At 40.4% G+C, this 24,146-nt stretch overlaps 1 protein-coding gene across 1 annotated transcript in view; it reads left to right on the top strand.

Moving 5' to 3' along the window:
- CLNK (cytokine dependent hematopoietic cell linker) overlaps window positions 1-24,146 on the top strand; it is a 73,672-nt gene that overhangs the window by 25,438 nt on the left and 24,088 nt on the right. The window contains exons 9-14 of the mRNA XM_075066753.1: window positions 3,730-3,758; window positions 4,292-4,311; window positions 5,454-5,582; window positions 7,973-8,000; window positions 11,141-11,159; window positions 12,361-12,436. Coding sequence (XP_074922854.1) covers window positions 3,730-3,758; window positions 4,292-4,311; window positions 5,454-5,582; window positions 7,973-8,000; window positions 11,141-11,159; window positions 12,361-12,436 — 301 coding nt within the window. The remainder of the gene's footprint in view (window positions 1-3,729; window positions 3,759-4,291; window positions 4,312-5,453; window positions 5,583-7,972; window positions 8,001-11,140; window positions 11,160-12,360; window positions 12,437-24,146) is intronic.

Genomic DNA, 24,146 nt, shown 5'->3' on the forward strand with positions numbered 1-24,146 from the left:
CATAGTGGATCACAGGATAAATATGAATCAACAGTATAACACTTGCAAAAAAAGGAAACATCATTCTGGGATGTATTAGCAGGAGTGTTGTAAGCAAGACACAAGTAGTAATTCTTCCGCTGTACTCCACGCTGATTAGGCCTGTTAGAGTACTGTGTCCAGTTCTGGGCACCACATTTCAGGAAAGATGTGGACAAACTGGAGAAGGGCCAGAGAAGAGCAACAAAAATGACTAAAGGTCTAGAAAACATGACCTATGAAGGAAGATTGAAAAAATTGGGCTTGTTTAATCTGGAGAAGTCTGAGAGGGGACATGATAACAGTTTTCAAATAGCTTGTTACAAGGAGAAGGGAGAAAAATTGTTCTCCTTAACCTCTGAGGATAGAACAAGAAGCAATGAGCTTAAATTGCAGCAAGGGCAGTTTCGGCTGGCCATTCGGAAAAATTTCCTAATTGTCAGAGCAGTTAAGCACTGGAATAAATTACCTAGGGAGATTGTGGAAACTCCCTCACTGGAGATTTTTAAGAGCAGATTAGACAAACACCTATCAAGGATAGTCTAGATAATACTGAATCCTCCCAGAGTGCAGGGGACTGGACTAGATGACCTTTCAAAGTCCCTTCCAGTCCAAAGATTCAATGATTATATAAGTTGCTTGCTAAGATGCAGGTCTGTTTGTCCTTGCCCCCTTTCCTTCCAAAGATAGCAACTTGATGGGTGAATGTCCATAGGCTTTGATGACACCTCGCTGGGCATCAACTTGTCCTTCATTTTTGAGAAACAGGTTTACCTACTCCCCAGACCTGTCTGGTAAACACTTCAGTGATGATTTCAGCTTATCCTTCATAATGCCACATATAATGTTACGCATATTTTACCAGGATATTATTGAACAGTGAGATATTAATTTTCAAATGACACCTCACAAGATGTATTTTGTACCAAGATTATTACAGTAGCATGTAGGGTGTGAGTACAGGGGTGCATTCCGTCCCACCAGTTTCCTTAAAGAGGCCAAGCATCGGAGGAGTTCTCCAAAGGCTGGTGACTAAAAGGAATCCTCTCTCCAACTGACAGTAGAGGGACTGCAGAGCCACTCTGTAGCCACAGTCTGGCTGGAGGAGGAATTGATGGTGCCCACCTTATAACTTTTCCCTGGTGGTTAGTGCACTCTCCCCTGGGATGTGGGAGAGACAGATTTCATTTCCCCCCTTTGTCTGATGAGTAGAAGGAACCTGAATGGGTCCTCCCATCTCTTAGCAGAGTGTTCTAACCACTGAGCAGTGGAACATTCTGGACAGTCTGATGTGGATCACCTGAAAACTCTCATGTTGAAGTTGGTCCACTGTGGAGTGAACTATGAAAGAGTCCTGGGGGGGAAAGGGCAGCTAAAGAGCAAGTGAGACTGACTCTGTAGCCTAGTGGATAAGGAACCCACCTGGGAGGCAGATGACCCAAGATCCAGTCCCCCTGCTTGAATGACTCTTTAAGTATTTATCCAAAGTAGAACAGCTTCACCAGGAGAGACTGAGGGTAATCCACATCAGATTATCCTATATCTCAATGGTTAGCGCATACTCCTGGGAGGTAGGACTGAGCTAAAAGCTATAAGATGGACTTCTCCTCTGGCCATTTTGTGTGGAGATAAGCACGTAAGCCACCTGACTCTGAGATGGGAGTTCCCAATAGTGGATCTCTAGCATAGATAGGCACCTTCCTGCAATCTGGATTTGGCATATCTCTGAGAGTAGGGCAGGGCTTAGCATATACCCCTCTTATAGGCATCATCTCTACTGGCTACTTTAGGCAGCTCCCCACCTAGCATGATGACTTTTGTGAATTCTAAGGCACCTGCATCTCTCTATTCATTGTATAGGGAGCCTAGGAAGCTAGCCCAGATTTTGTGGGTGCAGGCATTTTTGAAAATCCCCCCAGGTTCCTATCTGCATCTTTAGGAACTTACTGTTAAAAATATGTCCCTTAGCCTAAATTCCATTATTTTAAGGTCCTAAGTCTCTTAAGCACTTTAAAAATTTTAACCCAGATTTGCTAAGGCTAGGGTGGACTGATTGGGATTAGAGCAGATGTCTTAAAACACATTTGTTAAGTGCTTTCTAAACTTATGGTGCCTATATCGGACTCTTCATTATTATTTTTAATTAACAATAGTGACTGCACAGTTATAGAAACTATCTTCTCAACATTCATATTCCTGTTTCATGCTATTAAACCAGTGAACCACAAGATGGCATAAGGGATTTATCTGCACAAACTTGCAAAATTCCTTTGTCAGTTTCATTATAGAACTGTTAAATATTAAAGCTATAATTACTTCATTTCAGAATAATTTGTTACAGTTTACTGCTTGCAGGATAAGTTAACATCTATTATGTTTCATTTTTGTTTAGTTATGTTGTTGGCTCATAGAATTTTATGGAGACAAAGTCAAGGTTTATTTTTAAAAAAGCAGAAACTATAACAGCAAGAGTAAAATATAGTGATTTAAATCCTTGAAGAACATTGATTAAAGAATGAATAAAATGTAATTAGTCATATTACATGCAAAAAACTAATAATGAAAACAGGATTTGACTTCATAGTTTTATGAAGTCAGCAAGTACAATCACTGGGGTAACAGAGTCTTATGGAAAAGTCAGAATTAATATGTAAATTAGCAAAACAAACTGAATGCCAGACAACTTGATAACTATAACAAAAATATAATCTATGAACAGTTTTAGAAAAGTCAATATCAATGCCAAATATTTTATATAACGACTGCATAGTTAAATCAAATTTCAGTCCCAGTGTCACACCAACTTTTGTGAAAAAATTGACCCAATTTTATATGTGCTCTTACTTCTGCAACGGAAAATGTGAGATGAAAAAATAAAGCTTTTTCCTCAACCATAACTGTTCCTTAGTTAGCACACATAATAAACAGCTTTTTGTGAGTGACGTTAGAGAGAATTGATCTGGACCCAAACATAAAGAGGAATAATGTTCCAGCTTTTGTTATTGTTATTGCAATTACCTATGTTTGCTCCTATATGGCTGGTCAGACTAATTCTCATCTTATATGGAGATAAGCGTAAATGATATGAGAATGGGAAATCCATACAAAAGTGCGCATCTTTGATCCTTTGCTGCCCAAAAAAGTGCAATGCCAGAGAAAGAATGAAATCCATTCCACCCTCAGGATTTGGAGTCTGTGAATGTCAAGTACAAAGCAGCTGGCATGTGGAATCCATCCTCATCCCAGGGCCAGACAGTGAGACTACTGAGCAGTCCCCAGCAATTGCTATACCAGCCGTCTGTGTAGATTGTGAATTAGACTTTATGCCGACACAGGGAGTAAGAGCCACCCCTTACACCTCTGTGCATTACCTAGAGCTTGGGTCTGGGGTGCTGTGCCCCCTCCTTACTTCCTCAAACTTGGAATACAGGGACAGAATTAGGAATATTGTCATTTGCTGCTGATTCAGATCAGCAAAAAATTATTAAACTCCTGGAGCAAGGGTGGGAACGGTACTTTAGAGGGGTGGTTCTAAGTGCCTTCAAGGGCTATTCCTGTACTAGTGCATTTTACAGTTTCAGGATTGTGTCTAAAGATACAATCTAGCTCCTATCTCTTGCTCATAGCATTGAACAAACAAACTACAGGCTTGTTTCTTAAGTACATGGGCAGCACTCTATTAACATTTATTTTAACCATCTCTATATTTAGGAGAAAAAGAAAAAGTAATTGGATCACAGGTAAGGATAATTCCTCTCATTAATGACAATTTCATTGCAAGTTGTTTTTTTTTATTAAAAAAATATTAACAATATTAGGGGCTTGATTTTGAAAAGTAGGGTCCATTTTTGCAGATACCACTTTGTGCATCCCAACTAATTATACCCACAAATGTTGCTTTTTAGATTTCTGAACCTGGAAGTCTGATTGCTACACCTGTAAACCATGCTTTTGTAGATCCAAGTGCACCTGCAAATCGTGCCCACAGACATCTAGTCATGTGCTTGAACTACGTCTGGCACAATAGCTTTAGCCCTTGCAATTAATAGCAGCTTCACTTATTTGCGCTCACAAAAAATGGAAGCTGGGTTGGAAGTATTTTTAAAAATCAGGCCCTTTGTCATAGCTAGATATGTCTGTGTGTTATGCAGAAATAAAGGCGTAAAGAGTTTTGTGCTCGTGAAGACTAAACATTCTTCAGTTTCCAGCCTCTTCTTGTAAATAAAAAAAAAAAAAAAGAGTTCCATGTGATTATGCTTCCTCTCTCTTTCAGAACCCTTTGCCCCCTCCAAGGTAAGCATACTAAGATAGAACATGCATGCATTTCCTAAATAGCTTTTGGGAAGATGGTTAAAGAATCATGATAAGAAAACTAGTGCGCAAGCCCACCTCAATGAGTCATGTCAATAAGATGTTTGTAAGTGAATTTACAGGTTATCGTCTAATTAGTACTATTGGGACATTCCTACATTCTAAAACTAAGTTGGGTGGTAGGCAAAACAAAGGATTAAGCTCAGAAACTTTGTACCTAGGGCCTAGTCCTGCATCACTGAAGTCAATGAGACATTTGCCATTGACTTGAATGTGAGATGGATAAGGCCCCTAAGTCAGGAAACCTGGGGTCTGATGCAGTTCCCACTGAAGTCAATGGAAAGATTCCTATTGACTTCCATGATTGCTGGATGAAGCCCCAGGAGTCTGTTCAATAGAACAATATTGCATTTTAATTCCTGTTAACATTTTCCTTATATTAATTTGTTTCATATACTACAGACCTAAATCCTGCTCTTGTGGAACTTCAGTGGGAATTTTGTCATTTAGTTTCAAGAGAAATGGATTGGGCTCTACTCTGCTAATATAAAGCAATTCTTTTTATCTTGTTATACATAATCAATTATTTTGCCTTGTTGGTCCTTTTATCTTCATCTAAGATTAACAATCATCATAAATAAAATATACGTTGGAAAGTAATGCCAAGCTAATTTTACTGCACATATAGTGAATGCCATTCAAATTGTAAATAGCTTTGCAAACCATTAGTATTGCTGCCATATTCATAATATTCCCTAAATTAAATATAGGAAATATAAATACTTCAGTAAATGTATATACTAGCAAACTCAAAGTTGTCAAAATATAGTGATTTCAGTATTCAATGCTGTTTAAATATTAATATATTTGTTATTGTTTGTGCTGTGGTAGTGTTGAGAATCCTTCATCATGGACTGGGACCTCATTCTGCTAGGCCTGTCCTGTGACCTGTGCATGGAATCTAGAGGTCCTAAGATCAGGGCCCTACTGAGCTAAGCATTGTCCAAATATATGATAAGAGATAGTCCTAATAAAATTCCAGTGCTCTACATGTGCATCCTGCAATTACTAGACTGTTTTGTGTCCTCTTTACATCCTAACAGTTCTTATATTTTTGACTTTAGGCCTCTTAAGACACTTCCAAAGCAGTATCAGCCACTTCCTCCAGAACCAGAGGGAAGCAGCCAGCTGCCTCATACAAGGAAAATATTTAGTCAGGCTCACACCTTTCCAATGTCAGCAAAGAACACCAGGTAATGGTTACCAAGCATGTTTGTTTCATTTTCTATTCACCTTACCAAGGACAAATTTTTGAGTCTCAGATACATTGTGTAAGAAAGCCCTGGAAGTTTGAAATAGATCAAAATATGAAACCTGGACCCCTGAAAATGCCACTTCTTTAACAGCCATGAATTATTACTATATAAAGAGTAGCTTGCGTTAGCTTAATCTGATACTAACAATAAAAAAACTAACAAAAGCAAAGTAAAAACAGAGCCAATTAGAAAAATGGGTGGAATTTTCATGAAAATTCTTGTAAAATTTTTGTCCCACTTCTTTCACTGAAATTTTGAAAATGTCCAGCCATCTCTAAGTACAATAATTGTATTTATTTAACATAGATGGTGGACACAGTGGTATGCAAGCAAAGAGAAAGAGAGAAAAACACAATCCCTGTCCCAAGGATCCTACTGTGTAAGAGTTGTTCAGTCACATTTCCAGTCAGTTCTTGGTAGTCCTGCTGAATAGGGTGACCATACACCCTGTTTTGGCTGGGACAGCCCCCTTTTTAAGCCCTGTCCTGGCCATCCTGACTTCCCCCCTCCCCCAAAAGGAGGCATTTGTCCCATTTGCTCTTGCTGACTTGGTCAGTTGGCAAGAGCAAATGGGACAAATGTCCACTTTTGTCAAAAAAGTGGTATGCAGTATGGAGGAATGTGTTGGGGGAAGGGGGAAAGTGAGCGGAGATGCCAGGGCGTGCAGAGAAGAGGCAGAGGTGGGAGGAGGCAGCATTCCAGCATGGGCGGGGCAGCGGGGTTCCAGCCACTGGGGCAAAAGCCTCTTGAGGGGGCCCCTGCAGGGTTCCAGTGATAGGAAACAGCTTCCTGCAGGGGAAGGGTGCAGGGTTCCAGCGACAGGCAATAGCCTCATGGGTGCGGTGGGGCTTAGGCAAGCGGCTGTGGATGTTCCATTTTCTCTTTGAGAAATATGGTCACCGTACTGCTGGACCTTCCAATAATAGTACCAACTATGTTTAGTTTCAAGGGGACAGAGTGCCAACTCATTTTACAAAGGCACCATGGCCCCTACCCAGCAGTCCATCTCTATTCAACAAAGTACTTAAGCTTAAAATCAAAGGAACTTAATCATGTGCCTAAAGTTAGGGCCATACTTCGGTGCTTTGCTTCACAAAAATGGACTTAAGAACATGCTTGTCTTTTTCTAAATGGTACCTAGATGTCTAGGTGATTTTAATGGGAGTTAGGCAGCTAGATGCTTTGGAAAATTCTATGAGGCACTTATCTGCATCTACAGGTGCATAAATACCTTCAAAAATCTGGCCATAAATCTTTTTTTAAAATGGGACTTAGGCGTTGTCCATCAAATAAATTTCATATGTAATCAAAAATAGATTTAAGCTCTCCAATGACAAAAGGGTAGGAAATCAATTCAGTTTTTGCACCTAGTCCAACTAGTACATTACCTTTTATTTATTTCATATAAGAAATCTTGTAGAGACATTCCCCTTCCCACCTACACATGACAGGTCAGCTCTTTGGCTGGTACATCATTCACTGAAGTCGAAAGGAACTATTCCAGTTTGCACCAGCTGTAGCTCTGGAACAAAGAGCCGAGAGGCTAAACTTTAAGCTCATGCATAAATCCATTTCTATTCAGCAAAGCACTTCACTAGGACATTGACTTCAATACGAGTTAATTGCTTTGCTGAATCAAGGCCTTGATTACTGTTGTCCACTTCTCTGTACTTGTTTGTATCTTGGGTTCCCCTTCTGAGGACAGGAGACACTCTCCCATTGACTTACTTTACTCTTCTCATTCCGCTGGAGTACTGGAGTCGACCGGAGAGTGCTCTGCCATCCACTTAGTGGGTCTTCATTAGACTCACTAAATCGACACCCACTGCATTGATTGCAGCAGCGCCAATCTACCGGTAGTGTAGACATGGCCTCTATCTCTTCTCCTACTCTGTTCATTCCACCTATCTTGAGCATTTCAATTTTAAAATAATTTTCATTCTTTAGGGAACAAATTTATAGTTGAAATAAAAGTTAGTGATTTTTTTAATAGGGTGGAAAAACTGTTTAGAAGAAATCTCATAAGTATACAGATCACCACCACCACACGCACATATGTGCTCCCAAAATACAAACATCTCAAATGGATATGTCTCATTTACCATGATTAATTCCATTAATGCTACAGTTTTTATGGAAAACCATAACTTTTTTCTCCAATGAATTTATGTGGAAAATAACCAGCTTCTTAATTTATATAGCAGTAATAAACTCCTTACCATGCCATGGACGATTGATATTATCAAAGTAAAATTAAAGTATTTAAGATCTCGAAATTTTTATTTTACAATAATGAAATGTTTTGCATCTACTTCTTTCTTTTCTAGACACCTATCTGTTATGGAGTTAAATGAAGTAAGTAGTAATCCTTGTATAATTATCAATATAGAAAGTAAATAAAGACAAAATGTAGTAGCAGTCTTAAAGCCACTGCTCTGTCAATGGCAGATCAGTGTAGAGTTAATTGCTTAAATGAGATTTGTATACATGGTTTAAAGTTATCTTCCCGAGCATTTAGATAAGAATGTGTCTCATAAATACAAACTGCTGTAGAGGTCTATGAAGGTTCAGCAGTACATACACACAAAAATTAGTAATTTTATCCTAGAAAAATATAAATTGTGCCCTTGTTCAACATATATTCCGTTTGACAGAAAACTGAAAACACAAGGATAATAGAGCTTGAAATAATAGGAAAGTGCATTAATAAATGTTATAAAAATCAATAATAAGTAATAACTTCTCTATAGTTCTGGGATTTTTTTTAACCATCCTATAGAATTTAATAAAAAATGTAATATCTACAATTCTATAAAATTCTATGGATGGTTCAAATCCATATAGAATGTTGTTATTCTCTACTAATCATATAGGTTTTTACAGTAATTTCTATATTATACTATTACATTTCTATAACATTACATTTTATAGGATTTTTCTTTAATGTATTTTATGGTGTTTATTCTTCAAAATGTTCATTTATCCTATGACTGGCAAAGTTGATACCTGTCTAATAATGGTCTTATTTAAAATGGGGAAATGAGGGACAATTGCATCCCATACTTCCATGGGAGCGTTTGTGGGCTTTGGATGTTTGCTGCTACTCTGTAGTACTAACAGTGCCCACTGCCAAAGAATCACATCTGTCTTGGATTTCCCACTATCCCATTTGTCAAATAAACGTCCTTATTGAATTCTCAGATAAGAATGATGTAATCTGAAGGCTTGATTGTTCAACCATAAAATTTTTATAATAATTTGAGGGAGAAATTGGGCTAGAAATTATCAAGAATACAAATTGCGGGATAAGAGCTGATATTTTCACAAAAATACCTTGAGAATATTCTGTCTAAGGCTTTGCTACTTCATCCTCTAATACCTATACGCAAGAAGGTGAGTAGATTAGATAAATAAATAAATAATAATAAACTTCCAGAAAGATCAACTTGGGGGAAAATGGTCATTTTTTATTTTAGCCATATGGAGTTTATCCAACCTCAGTTATCTATAGGATTAATTTTTAAAAGTAGCTAATATATTTTTATGGACTCCACATTTGCTGAATTATTACAAAACAGGTTACAATACAGTTACTTATTACAGCAGTTTACTGATGTCTAACATTCAGAACTGACATGTTGGCAAGAAAGAAAAAGATGTCAATATTTTTTGGTCTGGCTTTTCTTGAAGCATTTTGACTCATTACAGAAATTAGTAATGAATATATTCTTAACGACAAATGGGAACACATTCCAGTAATTAACCTTCTCTACTTGCACCCCTGACAGCCACATTAATATTGTTGCAAAAATACTCATATGTAAGTTTAAAAAGCAGAGGCCAGGTCTACACTACAGATCTATCTCAGTATAACTATGTCACTCAGGGGTGTGAAAAATCTATACGCCTAAGCAACTTAGTTATACTGACCTAACTCCCAGTGTAGACAGTGCTATGTCAACAGGAGAGCTTCTCCTGTCGACATAGCTACCGCATCTTGGGGAGGTGGATTAACTACACCAACAGTGATGTAGTAGCTTCACTAACCGCTACAGTGACGCAGCTGCACTGGTGCAAACTGTAGTGCTGTACGTGAAGACAAGCCCAGAATTTCAGGACAAATGTTGAGTGTTGCACAATATGAAAAGAAGAGATTTCACATTAGATAAAACTGTATTAATATAGCCCCTATGGCACAGATAGTGTGACTATAAAACCTTATCCATTTACAAGCAATGAGAAAATGTAGTTAGGAAGTAATTTTTAATTAAGATTCAAAGTGCAAGGAGTACACTGATTGTAGAGTGTTTTGTCTTTTCTTTACTATTAATTTATGTTACTGAAGATACTCCTGTATGTTTAGTGGATGAAAGTAACATCAAAATAAAATAAAGGTCAAATTCCCTTGGGTGCAATTTAACTGACTTCAGTGGAGTTACTCCAGGGATGAATTTGATCCATTATGTTTATTATAGTAATTATTATTGATTCGATATTTGTACCATAGTATGTCCTGGTGAATACTGTTCATACAATACATTTTGAATGTAATATAATACCACTGCAGAAAGATAATTGTGCTATCAGTGAGGTAGGCTCAAAAGAAAACTCCAATTTTACTTACAGGCATTCTATTTCAGTGCTTGATTTAACAGAAGATTAATTATGGAAACACCTGGCTAAGTGCTACTCTCAATTACACAGGTGCAACATGACTGACTTCGTAAAGATTGTAATGTTGTTACTGTGAGCAGAATTTGATCCACTGTTTCAGTGAGATCATTACCAGGACAAATATGCTTTAGTTATACCACTATATAAATTCAAAGTTCAGTGATGGCAGTGGAATTAAGATAAAAATTTAGCTTGTGTTTATATCAAAGTAAACCTGTAATTTTTATATATATACATTCATATCCATATTTGGATACATCCATCCTGCCAATTTTTAAATCATGATTTTTCTAAGATCTGCTCTAGTTCAAACAGGAATCCAGGGAAATTCTATGGCCTTTGTTATGCAGGAGATCAGACTAGATGATCACAATTGTCCTTTATGACGTGTAATCAATGAATCTATGAGTATGTAGTTCATCACATAAGACATATATAGAGGGTAAATTCAAGTTGTATAGTCACTAAGGGCCTAATTCAGCTCTATTGAAGTCAGTGGGAAGACTCCCAGTTATTTCAATGTACTTTGGATCATTTGAAATATTACTCCTTATCTTGCTTTCAGTCAAGAAATGGCAAAATTCCCCAATCACTTCACTGAATAAAGGATCATTGGACCAAATTCATGGCTGGTGTGTCTCTAATGCAGTTGCACCAGGCATGCATCGGACTCACCAAGTATTACATTTAGCATACCTCATTGGGCCAAATCACATCTGTACTGTGGTAACAAGCATGTGGAGCAAACAAATATAAAAAATAGTATATCATTGTCACTGAAAGCTTCCAATATTCACTATCTATTTTATCATTCTATATAGGCACTTGGAAAAGGAAGAGGTTAGTACTTAACTGTATATTGCAGATTCCTTGTGTTTTCCTTCTTATTGTAAGAGCAACATATTCTGGGCCAAATCTTCAGATAGTGTAAATTGGTGTCATCTTTTGAGTTCAGTGCTCGTCTACAACAGCCAAGGATCTGGTCTTATATTCCCATTACTTCTTTTAGAATGACAGTGATGGCCAAAATTTCATAGTGGAGGATGCATAAAGTAGAGTATTAAACTACAGGCTTCATGTATACAACTACTGAGAGGAGAGAGGCTTAGAATACCTGCATAGTGATGGAAAGCTTATCTGGAGAAGGACTCTAAAATGGAACTAACAAAATCTTTCTGTGTAACAACAATATCACACTTATCTCTCATGTCAAATCTAATTTAAGGCTTGGATTTCTGAAGGGGAGCCACAGGCCAGATTTTCAAAGACATTTAGATGCCTGAAGATATAGATAGGCACACAGTGAGATTTACAGAAGCAACTAGGCAGCTAATTTCCATTGATTTCAGTGCGTTTTTAATAATCACATGAACGGTCTGTCTCTGGAGGCCCCTGTATGCCTTTAAAAGTTTGCCCCCAGATGTCCAACTTGTATGAAGTGGGCACCTGGGGGCAAATTCCTCCCTGAAATTTTTGAAATTTCTTTGAAATTCCTCCCTGAAAAGCATAAATACTTCAAAGTAAATGAAGATACATTGTTCGTTCCCTGCAATTTATACCTCCATATGACAGAGTTCCTTAATTTGGGGGGGGGGGGGGGGGCTGATTCTGTTCCCTTTGAGGTTAATGGAATAATTCTCATTGAATTAAACAAACAGCATTGGTCCCGTTAACATTAGGATTAATTCCACCCATCTGTTAAAGGGACAGAAGGATATTTTGTATTCTTCTAGGGAGCATTCTGCATTATTTACCTTTACACTACTCCATGTTTGGTAACAGGAAAGATTATGATGTTACCTTGTAAACTGTGTGCCATTCAACCCTGGAATAAATTATTCCCCCACTGATGACAATAGTTTAGCCCATTTATGTCAGGGATAAATTTGGCCCATTAGCTTTTTTACTGAATCACTTTGTAGTATGCATGAATATAGATTACTTTCCTTCCTTTCATTACTGTGATTAGGTGCATTCTTATTTGTATTTAGTGCTGTGCAATTTACATGTGAGAAGGAATAATACATTCTTATTTATGAAATTCCAGATATCAGCAGGGAAGTGGAATTAGCTTTCCAAACAAGACAGCAAAAACCAAAATATCATCCTGCATCCAGGTAGGAATATAGGAATCACATGAGCTTGTACTAGATGCTTCAGAAGAAATCAAACCCCCTGCACCTGGAAAACTGTGCAGTACCATATCACAGAGGCATGATTACTTTCTAATACCATTCAGTAATTATACCCTGAAACATGACACATGATGGTCACTGTAATTTCATTCAAGCTGTTGTAACTGCAGATGCTCTTCCTATTTATAGTCTCACTGCATTCTGTGCTTCAATAATGTCTTATGGCAGTGAGTTCCATATACTACATAAAGAAGAAATTTTCTTGTATATTCTTTGTATTTTGTTCACTGTCCTTTCATTGAGAGGTCCCTTGCTCTTCTTAATAAGGAACATCTTTTTGGTCTTCTCTAGACCAGTCACTGTTATATAGATCTGTTATAATTTTTCTGTCTTTTCCTCATTCTAACCTCCATAAACCTTTTCAACCTCTCTTTGAATATCACTCACACCCCCTTTCTGAACTATTTTTGAAACATAAAAAGACAGGGTAGGGAAATTTGAAGTATATAATGATTTAACTTTTGTCCTTCGAAAGATACCATACTTGCATTTTGTACTGACCCAACTCTTAATGGTTCACAGAACAGATCCTATTTTTCTTTTCGGCTACTTGAGGAGGAAGGTATTACAAAGTATGAGTACGTGTGGCAGAACATAGCCCCTAATTGTTTGTGACTAGATTCTTGGTTTATGGAACCAGTGGTTCTGTAATTTGTAATTATTCAGGCAAGGTCCTTTCAAATTAAAGAACATCAAAGACATACAGGTCCTGATCCAATGCCAACTGAAGTCAATAGAAAGACTCCCATTGCATTGGAACCAGCCCATAGATTTCACAGATACTAGCAAAGACCAGGCTTTATTCAACTAAGGAGTCTTCCAAGCAGTGAATACACATAGGTGACTGGTAACTGCTGATAGTGAGGGGGCATGACAGACCACCCCTCACCACCATCAACTTCCTGGTGACTGCCAAGGCACCCTCCAGCAACACCCTCTTGACCACATCTTCCCCCGACCACGGTACCCTGGGCAGTTGCACAGGTTGCCCACCCTTAAGGCCAGCTCTTGCAGGATCATCCTTAGGAAGAATGGCGCCCTGGGCAAACTTGTATTTTGGCACCCTGGTCCCCGCTGCTTCTCCTGGCCCCCCCACCCATCGCTCCTGGCCCCTGATGCCTTCCCCCAGACCTCCACCCCTCCCCATTGCCTCTGGTCCCTGCTGCCTCCCCCAGTCCCTCTATTCCCTCTGGCCCCCCACTGCCGTCCTGGACCTCCCACCCACATTCCTATCACCTCCCTAGACTCTCCACCTACCTGTGACCATTACCCCAGCCCCAGCTGCCTCCCCTGGATCCTGCTTTCTCCCACCCCCCATTGCTCCAACTGACTCCTCAAACCACTTCTGCACACCCCTGGATAGACTAGATATGTACTCGAGCAGATAAGTGCAATTGCCTGACAGCAAGGAAGGGATGGAACTCAGCAGGCTTCCCTGCACCCACTCTGGCAGAGAGCTGTGCTGTCAACCCAGTCTCACTACCCTGCTCTGGGTGCCACTTAGTGGGGCTCAGTGGAAGCACTTATTGCTGGTACCTTTCCCGGACGTGTCCCTTCAGCTCTGCTCAGCCCAACTCCCATCCTGGCAGAAATCTGGGGGGGGGGGGACACGTGACCTCCCCTGTCCTCCAATGCCTATGCATGTACAGCAAGCTCAATACACATTAGGATATGATTTCAATAGCGCTATTCGAGATTTATAGCTAAAATTCAGGATACAAATGAGTAAAACCAGTTTAAGCCAAAAATCCCATAGGAAACCTTGACTAGTGCATAAATGTTGGTTTAAGGAAGTGTTCTTGTTCAGAGACACATGTGGTGGTTCCCTAAAATACAATCATGCAGAGGTATATGAGTCCATAATGTTTTTCCCCTGTATTACAGAGGTATTCCTCCCTCAGTGATGCCATGGAGGTTGTTTACAATAGGATTGAATTTGGCACAGTGACTTTATCTGCCAAAAATTCAAGCTTAACATGATTCTGAAAAATCAAGCTGTGGCTTTCTTTTGCTTGATACAGAGTCACTCTTGTGACCTGTGTGAATCCAAGTGAAACTTGATTGAGTTGCACTTTGTATTTGAGATAATTCAAACCTAAAACTCAGACCAAAAGTAAGGGGATGTGAATCCATAAGAAGCAAAAACTGATGGAAAAGTTTTATGAACCCCTGCAAGCTGAGATAACCAACTATCACATAAAGAGAGACAGCAACAAAAATGACTAAAGGTCTAGAAAACATGACCTATGAGGAAAGATTGAAAATATGCATTTCTTTAGAGAAGAGACGACTGAAGGAGTATATGATAACAGTCTTCAAGTATGTAAAAAGTTGTAAAGAGGAAGGTGATAAATTGTTCTCCTTATCTGCTGATGACAGGACAAGTAATAATGGGCTTAAATTGCAACAAGGAATATTTAGGCAAGACATGGGGAAAAACTCCCTAACTGTAAGGATAATTAAAGCACCAGAACAAGTTACTCATGTGTCAGTGATGGTCTAGATCAACCTGTAGACCACTTGTGGCCCAATCAGCACAAAGCTGAGGCCCATGTGACATTCTCAGGGCCATACAGGTAGTATATATATAGTGTGGATGCAATCCACATAACAGAGAGAGCTGCATATGCGGCCCACAATACTGAATAGGTTGAAAACCACTTGTCTAGATAATACTCAGTCCTTTCTCAGTGCAGGAGATAGGACTAGATCACCTATCAAGGTCCCTTCCAGTCCGGCATTTCTTTGATTCTATATTACCACCAAATTTTAGGACAAGATCCAAAGAGATTACCATTAAATAGGCTTTGAATGAGGCCCTGTTATCTACCAATTACAGTGCAGAGTTGTTCCCTATAGAATAGTTTTTATTGCTTTGGCCAATCTGTTTTTTATAAAAAAAATTCTGAAGCGATGAGTCTTTTGCTTTTCTAATACATGGTATTTACTTGTGAGCAGTCTCTGTCTCTAACATATTTATACAGCATACTGTGACCGGGGTCCCAATGGGGGCCAGCTATGATCATTCAGTTAGGGTGAACTGCAAAGAATGGGGCAGACAGTCCCCCAAAAGCTGATGGATATTCCAATACTTAGATTTACCAAGCCAGCATAAAACAGCTTCTTTATTACCTTACTGGTTACTCAGAAGTCCAAACAACACAGTTCCCTTAAAGTGATCCAGTTTCAGGCCTTCAATCAGGTACCTAAGTCAAGTATGATGAAGATTCCTGATAATCTTATTTCATCATATAAAAGAAAAGGTTCTACCAATCCCAAAGGATCAGACACATTACCTCCCAGATTAATGAATGTTTCAGATCTTATCCAAATACATGCTACAGCAAATTCTTATTAACTAAATTAAAATTAATTAAAAAACAAGAGAGAGTATGGTTAAAAGATCAATATACATACAGGCATGAGCTGAATTCTTGAGATTCAGATTCATAGCAGAGATAAGGAGCTTTGTAGTTGCAAAGAGTTTTTTTTAGAAATAGTTCATAGGTTATAGTCCAATGTCCAAATCTCATATTCAGGATATACCAGCATAACTGGGACCTCAGTCTTGCAACTCAAATTTCCCCTGATGAAGCCTACGCAGATCTGAGATAACGAATCAGGACCTAAGGCTTGTTTATACAATTTCATGTCCTCTTTGACAAGTTTGGAGTTCCTCGGGGAAAAAAGGCAATTAGGATGACTTTGAAGGAGGTCCATGACCAGTACTTAGCTATAGAATTAACATAAGGCAATTGCTTGTTCCTCTACCATTCACAGATTGTTTGCTATACATTTCAAAGAGAGATGAATAAAGAGATATCCTGTGTTCACAATTTATTTAAATGCTAGGATGTTCTTTTGATCTCTGAATTATCAGAATACAGCATAGACAGGGACCGTTGATTACATTGTCCACCCAACTCATCTATATGTAAATACACAAAAACATTATCTCCCCACACATCTTTTGAGAGTTGTTTATTTTGCAGAATGTTTAACCCTTTTTAGCCATGCAACACAATAAAAAATTCTGAAGCGATGAGTCTTTCACTTTTCTACTACATGGTATTTACTTGTGAGCTGTCTCTGTTTCTAATATATCATCTAATAAATCATGTCAAACCAACCTAATAGCTTTCTTTGACAGGGTAACAAGACATGTGGAGGGGGTGAAGCAGTACATGTGATATATCTTGATTTTAGTAAGGCTTTTGATACTGTTTCACGTGACCTGCTCATAAACAAATTAGGGAAATATAATGTAGATGGAGCTAATATAAAGGTAGGTACGTACCTGGTTGGAAAAACATTCCCAGAGAGAATCATCAATGATTCACAGTCAAGCCTTAAGGGCATATAGAATGGCAGGGATTGGTCTGTATCCGGTTCTGTTCAATATCTAAATAAAAAATATTTAGATAATAGCAGACAAGAGTACACTTAAGATATGTCTACACTACGAAATTAGGTCCAATTTATAGAAGTCGATTTTTAGGAAGCGATTTTATACAGTCGACTGTGTGTGTCCCCACTATGCGCATTAAATCAACGGAGTGTGTCCACAGTACCATGGCTAGCGCTGACTTTTGGAGCATTGTACTGTGGGTTGTTATCCCACAGTCTCCACTGCCCATTGGAATTCTGCATCAAGCTGCCAATGCCTGATGGGGCAAAAACATTGTTGCGGGTGGTTTTGGGTACATGTCGTCAGTCGCCCCTCCCTCCGTGAAAGCAAAGGCAGACAATAGTTTCATGCCTTTTTTCCATAGAGATGCCATATTGCTTTCAGCAGACGGTGCAATAAGACTGCTAACCGTTGTCATCTAACCATCGCTTCCGCTGCAACTCTTCCCTCTTCTCTCCTGGTGCCATGAATCGAACTCATAGGTCTCTCATCATTCTTTATAAATATGTATTCTCCTGGCATCTTGTCATTATCCACTGCTTCCGCTGCAACTCTGCTCTCCTGCTCGTGTCTCGATAGCGAATTTCTCCATGTTGTCTGTCATGGGCTCCCGGGAACATGTGTTCTTCCTCAGGAAATGTGTGCGGTGCTAACCATCATCATCCACTGCTCCTGCTGCAACTCTGCTCTCCTATAGATGCCATACCATGGCAAGCATGGAGCCTGTTCAGCTCACCGCTGCTGTTGTGAGCATTGTAAACACCTCACACATTATTCTGCAGTACGTGCAGAACCAGAACCTGCAAAAGCAGGTGAGGAGGCGACGACAGCACAATCACGATAGTGATGAGGACATGGACGCAGACTTCTCTCAAAGCATGGGCCCTGGCAATTTGGACATCATGGTGGTAATGGGGCAGATTCATGCTGTGGAACGCCGATTCTGAGCCTGGGAAACAAGCACAGACTGTTGGGACAGCATAGTGTTGCGGGTCTGGGATGATTCCCAGTGGCTGCAAAACTTTCGGACGCGTAAGGGCACTTCCATGTTTGTGACTTGCTTTCCCCTGCCCTGAAGCACCAAGATACCACAGATGAGAGCAGCCTTCACAGTTGAGAAGCGAGTGGCAATAGCCCTCTGGAAGCTTGCAATGCCAGACAGCTACTGGTCAGTCAGAAATCAATTTGCAGTGGGTAAATCTACTGTGGGGGGCTGCTGTGATCCAAGTAACCAATGCATCACTGAGCTGCTGCTATCAAGGGTAGTGACTTGGGAAATGTGCAGGTAGTAGATGGCTTTGCTGCAATGGGATTCCCTAACTGTGGTGGGGCATAGATGGAAACACATATTCCTATTCTGAACCGGACCACCTTGGCAGCATAATACATAAACTGCGCAAGGGTACTTCTCAATGATGCTGCAAGCACTGGTGGATCACAAAGGCTGTTTCACCAATCAAGCATGGATGGCTGGAAAGGTACATGACCTCACATTCTTCAGGAACTTCTGGTCTGTTTGAACAGCTGCAGGAAGGACTTACTTCCAGACAGAAATAACAATTGGGATGTTGAAATGCCTATAGTTATCCTGGGGACCAGCTTACCCTGTATGCCATGGTTCAGGAGCATACACAGGCAGCTGGACAGTAGTAAGGAGCTGTTCAACTATAGGCTGAGCAAGGGCAGAATGGTGGTAGAATGTGCATTTGGACATTTAAAAGTGTGCTGGTGCAGTTTACTGACTTAGTTATACCTCAGTGAAACCAATATTCCAATTATTATTGCCACTTTCTGTATGCGCCACAATATCTGTGAGAATAAGAGGGGGAAATGTATGGCTGGGTGGGAGGTTGAGGCAAATCGCCTGGCCGCTGATTATGCACAGCCAGACAGCCAGGGCAATTAGAGCAGCACATCAGGAAGTGCTGCGCATCAGATAAGCTTTGAAAACCAGTTCCATGACTGGCCTGGCTACAGTGTGATAGTTCTGTTTGTTTCTCCTTGATGAAAACCCACCCCCTTGTTTCATTCTACTTCCCTATAAGCCAACCACCCTCCCTCCTTCGATCACTGTTTGCAGAGGCAATAAAGTCATTATTGTTTCAAAATCATGCATTCTTTATTAATTCATCATACAAATAGGGGGATAACTGCTAAGGTAGCGTGGAAGGGGTGGGTGAGGAGGGAAGAACCAGGTTGGGTGGTGGATGAGGTTAGAAGAGAAGGACAAGGCCACACTGCACTTCAAAACTTATTGAATGCCAGCTTTCTGTTGCTTGGGCAGTCCTCTGAGGTGGAGTGGTTGGGTGCCCAGAGCTCCCCCTCCCCCTACCTTCTTGGGTGTCTGGGTGAGGAGGCTATGAAACTTGGGGAGGAGGGCGGCCAGTTGCACAGGGGCAGCAGCGGCGGTCTGTGCTCCTGCTGCCTTTCCTGCAGCTCCACCAGATGGCAGAGCATATCAGTTTGATCCCCCAGTAGCCTCAGCATTGCACCCTGCCTCCTCTCATCGCGCTGCTGCCATTTCTCATCTTGCTCCTGCCACCTCTCATCTCATTCGTCCCTCCTGTCCTCACATTCATTTTCTGCTTTCCTGGACTCTGACATTGTCTGCCTCCACGCATTCTGCTGAGTTCTTTCAGTGTAGGGGACTGCATGAGCTCAGAGAACATTTCATCGCGAGTGCTTTCTTTCACCTTCTTATCTGCGCTAGTCTCTGGGATGGAGATGATAGGGGAAGTGTTGAAACATTTGCAGCTGCGGGAGGAAAAAAAGGGAGAGTACTATTTAAAAAGACACATTTTAGAAAACAATGGGTACACTCTTCCACGGTGAACCAAGCTGTTAACATTACATAGCACATGTGCTTTCGGTACAAGGTCGCATTTTGCCTCATATTGCAGGCCTGCCAGTTTGGTGAAAGATCACACATGCAGGGCCAGGCAACAGAATTCGGCTTGCAGGCAGCCATGGTAACTTCAGCTTTTTCAACCTTCATAACATGTGGGAATGGTTTCAAACAACAGCGCTCTCCTTTCCCATACCAAGCACCCATTGGCTTGGCCATTTAAAAGGAAGGGCTGTACTGGCCACAAATGCATCCCAATTCTTCAGGGCAAATTAATCATTAAACATGTTTGCTTTTAAACCATGCATTATATTTACACTAACCAGAGGTGCCTTCTCCAACTTCATGGTCCGTGAGCCTGGGTTAGGAGAGTATTAGCTCCAAGGTGATAAACAGTTCCTGGCTGTTGGCAAGAATGGTTTCTCTGCTTGCGTGCTGTGCACTATCCTCCTCCACCTCCTCATCTTCCTTGTCCCCAAAATCCTCATCCCTGTTGCACGAGACTCCTCCTTGCAGGTGTCCACGGACAGGGGTGGGGTAGTGATGGGAGCCGCACCTAGAATTGCATGCAGCTCATCATAGAAGCGGCATGTCTGGGGCTCTGACCTGGAGCAACCGTTTGCCTCTTTGATTTCTTGGTAGGCTTGCCTGAGCTCCTTAATTTTCATGCGGCACTGCTGCAGGTCCCTGTTGTAGCCTCTGTCCATCATGCCTTTGGAGATTTTTTCAAATATTTTGGCATTCATCTCCCCAAACAGTGATCAGATCCAGTACCTCCCATTCAGCCCATGCCAGAGCTCTTTTGTGATTCTGGGACTGCATGGTCACCTGTGCTGATGAGCTCGCCATGCTGGCCAAACAGGAAATGAAATTCAAAAGTTCCCAGGGTTTTTGCTGTGTACTTGGCTAGCGTATTGGAGTTGAAAGTGCTGTCCAGAGCAGTCACAATGGAGCACTCTGGGATACCTCCCAGAGGCTAATACCGTCAAATTGTGTCCACACTACCCCAAATTCGACTTGGTGATGTCAATTTCAGCACTAAAACCCTCGTCAGAGAGGAGTACAGAAATCAATTTTTAGAGCCCTTTAAGTTGACAAAAATGGCTTCGTCACGTGGACGGGTGCAGGGTTAAATTGATCTAATGCTGCTAAATTCGACCTAAGCTCATAGTGTAGACCAGGACTTAGAAAGTTTGTGGATGATACCAAGCTGGGAGGGGTTGCTTGTGCTTTGGAGGATAGGATTAAAATTCAAAATGATCTGGACAAACTGGGAAAATGATCTGAAGTAAATAGGATGAAATTAATAAGGACACATGCAAAGTACTCCACTTAGGAAGGAACAATCAATTGCACACACACAAAATGGGAAACGACGCGATAAGGAAGGAGTACTACAGAAAGAAGCTGAAGGTTATAGTGGATCATAATAGATCCACAGTGTAAAACTGGGTTACTTAAAAAAGTTACTAATTCTGGGATGTATAGAAGTGTTGTAAGTCAGAGACAAATAAGTAATTCTTGCCGCTCTATCATGTTCATAAGGTCTAGCTAGAAATATTGTGTCGGTGTTGGAAAGCCGTATAGAAAGATGTGGAAATGTGGAGGAAAGACGAGAGAGCAAAAAAAAATGATTAAAAGTCTAGAAAAACTACCTATGAGGGAAGATTGAAAATATGGTTTTTTGTTTAAGTCTGGCTGAAGAAAGATTGATTGGGGGACAATAAAGTTTTCAAATACAAAGATTTTTTGCATGGAGGTGGTGAAAATTGTCTAGTTAATTCAGAGGATAGGAACAAGATGCAATGGGCTGTAAATTGGCAGCAGGGAGTTTAGGTTGGTCATTAATCGAAAACTTTCTAACTCTAAGGGTAGTTAGGGTCAACTGGAATAAATTCGCCTAGGGGTCTCCTCAAAAAGTTTTTATGATAGGTTTAGAGAAACCCGTCAGGAATGGTCTAGTTATTAATATTTGCTTGCATGCAGGAGACTGGAACGAGATGACCTAACCGAGGGTCCCTTCCATCTAAGATTTATGAGTGGTTCCTTACACAACAACTTTAAACAGCTATTTCTTCATAGTCATTGAGTTCAAATCTAGATTTTTTTCACGGTACAGTTTATTCCAACCCCTGTCTCGTTCTTTATTTAACAGATTATATTTGATACAAAATTCCTGATAGGAAACTCAATGGATTTAAACTTCATATGTTTGTTTTGGTATATGCATACAATTAGTAAGATTGAGTATTGTACGCACTTAAACATTATTTACATACTTTATACTAGCCTCCTTGGTATGCGATAGTAAAGTTATTCAAGGCTGGTAAGAATCCTAAGATTGTCATACAAAACTCTGTATGAACAGGATGGTTAAGATCTATCTCACAAATATATGTGCAAATATTTCTGTGATGAAATCTAGAAACAGTCGAGAATTGTAATTAATTTTTCCATTAATACACATAATGTGCCTGTGTGGTTTTTTCTGATGAGTTTACTTAGCTATAGGGTTGATCAAAAAGGGTTGTTAAATGTAAACAGCGACCAGACCAAGTCTTGGTGAACACTAGGGAAAGCTGTTTATTGGGAATGTCCCCTAGGTGGCCTAACGGTTAAGAAAAAACTAGGACTCTTATCCAGGCAAAGCTCGGACAAAGATGAGAATGCTTAAACCATTTACATAGGCTCTGGCTGCTTACAAAAGAGAAAGTGTGGATAAGATAATCAGGCCGGAGAGGTCAGTGAGGAGAAGTCGAAACAAGGCAAGCAACGACAGAGTGTGATGAAAGAGTACAGTCTTGCTTCTCTCACACCGTCAATGAGGGAGTTGTTGGGTGAGCGGGATACAGAATGCAATGTTTAAGAAAGACTAAGGTATAACTTGCAGCCAATCGGGGAAATACGTAGAACCGAAAAGATTCAAATCCAGAGTTATGAGACTGATCCGGCTCAACCAGATACCAATTGAAACGGAAGTACACCAATCAGGCATCAGAGATTTAAAGAAGAAGAAAAAAAGCCGAGTAGTACGTATGCTGTATTGCATCTTGAAGATAGCCACATCTGGAACTGCCGTGCCCCGACTCAGGACGTGCGGCAAGAACATTTATAGCAAAACATGAGTAGGGGCAGTCCAGCTGCCAAGGCAGCAGAGACGGACAGAGCAGGGGGGAAGATGCTGCGGTCTATTGTCAGTTTTTCGCCCTTGCCAACCTCCCACATGAGGAGGTATGGAGGAGGTTCTTCTTACCAGATTTCACTCTCCTCTCCCAGGCAAAGGAGGAGGGACCGGAAGCCCCCACTGTTTACAACTGAACATTTGGGCTGTGACCCATGCCGCACAAGAGGGAAGGACAAGCTCAGCAAACGTCATCGCAAGGCTAAATGGTTTGCTCAGATGCTGTTGAAGTGTTCCGGCGCTGGAGTGTCAGCTGCTCGGAATGGGCTTGATGCGTTGTTCAGCTACATGGACTGGGAAAATAGGAAGGTGCTCAGATCAGTCTAAGTGGGTGGCACGAGGGACTACACAAGAGGGATACACATAGTGGTTCTATTGTATTGGGGCGAGGCCAGACCTGAGCATTATTTGTTCCGGATTCTGATTTTATTCTTGTCTGCATCTTTCTGTTCGATCTTACAGCAGTGAGGCCGTGAGACCGGTCTGAACTGCTGGGAAATGTTGTCACTATCTGAAAAGGGTGAAAGAATATCCTGCAACGTAGCTAACATGAGTACTGCGGATAGCTGAGTCGAAGTATCTTAGATCGTAAGTTTCCTAATGTACTCACGGTGGCGGCGATTGAGTACATTTTCGCAGCTCTGAGAAAATCCCGCTGTGAATCCGAAATAGGGCCACTGGTTCGGGAATGAAGGCATATGACAATGGTGACTGTTCCGGAGTCGACAAGGACTGACGTCTCGGCAGGAATCTGGAAATCAACATAATGGGATGATAGTATAGGATCGATGCTACACATCGTCGATGACAATGATAAGTTTCTTCATATCTCGTAAAAGCAGTCAATATGGCCTTTACTTCGCAAAATCACACTGCGAACATGTCAAACGTGCTTTGTCAACACCGGCTGGATATCTGTGTTGTAAACATGAAGACAATTTTATGTGACACCAAAATTTTATTTGGCTCACCCATAATTATTGGTTAGTAAATTGTTGTTTACCGTATGTTCCCATAACACACCACAAAACTAAAAAAAACAAACAAAACAAAGACCTCTACTAACAATACTTAGCCAGGCAAGGAAGAAGAATAAAAATCTTATCTCTTTCAACTTAGAAAAGACATCAATATTATGGTTATCGGAGCATAAATTTATCTAATTAGGAATGCTAGATAAAATGACATGCTCATATCA

Source organism: Chelonoidis abingdonii, chromosome 5 (genome assembly GCF_003597395.2).
Source record: "Chelonoidis abingdonii isolate Lonesome George chromosome 5, CheloAbing_2.0, whole genome shotgun sequence".
Classification (NCBI taxonomy): domain Eukaryota; kingdom Metazoa; phylum Chordata; order Testudines; family Testudinidae; genus Chelonoidis; species Chelonoidis abingdonii.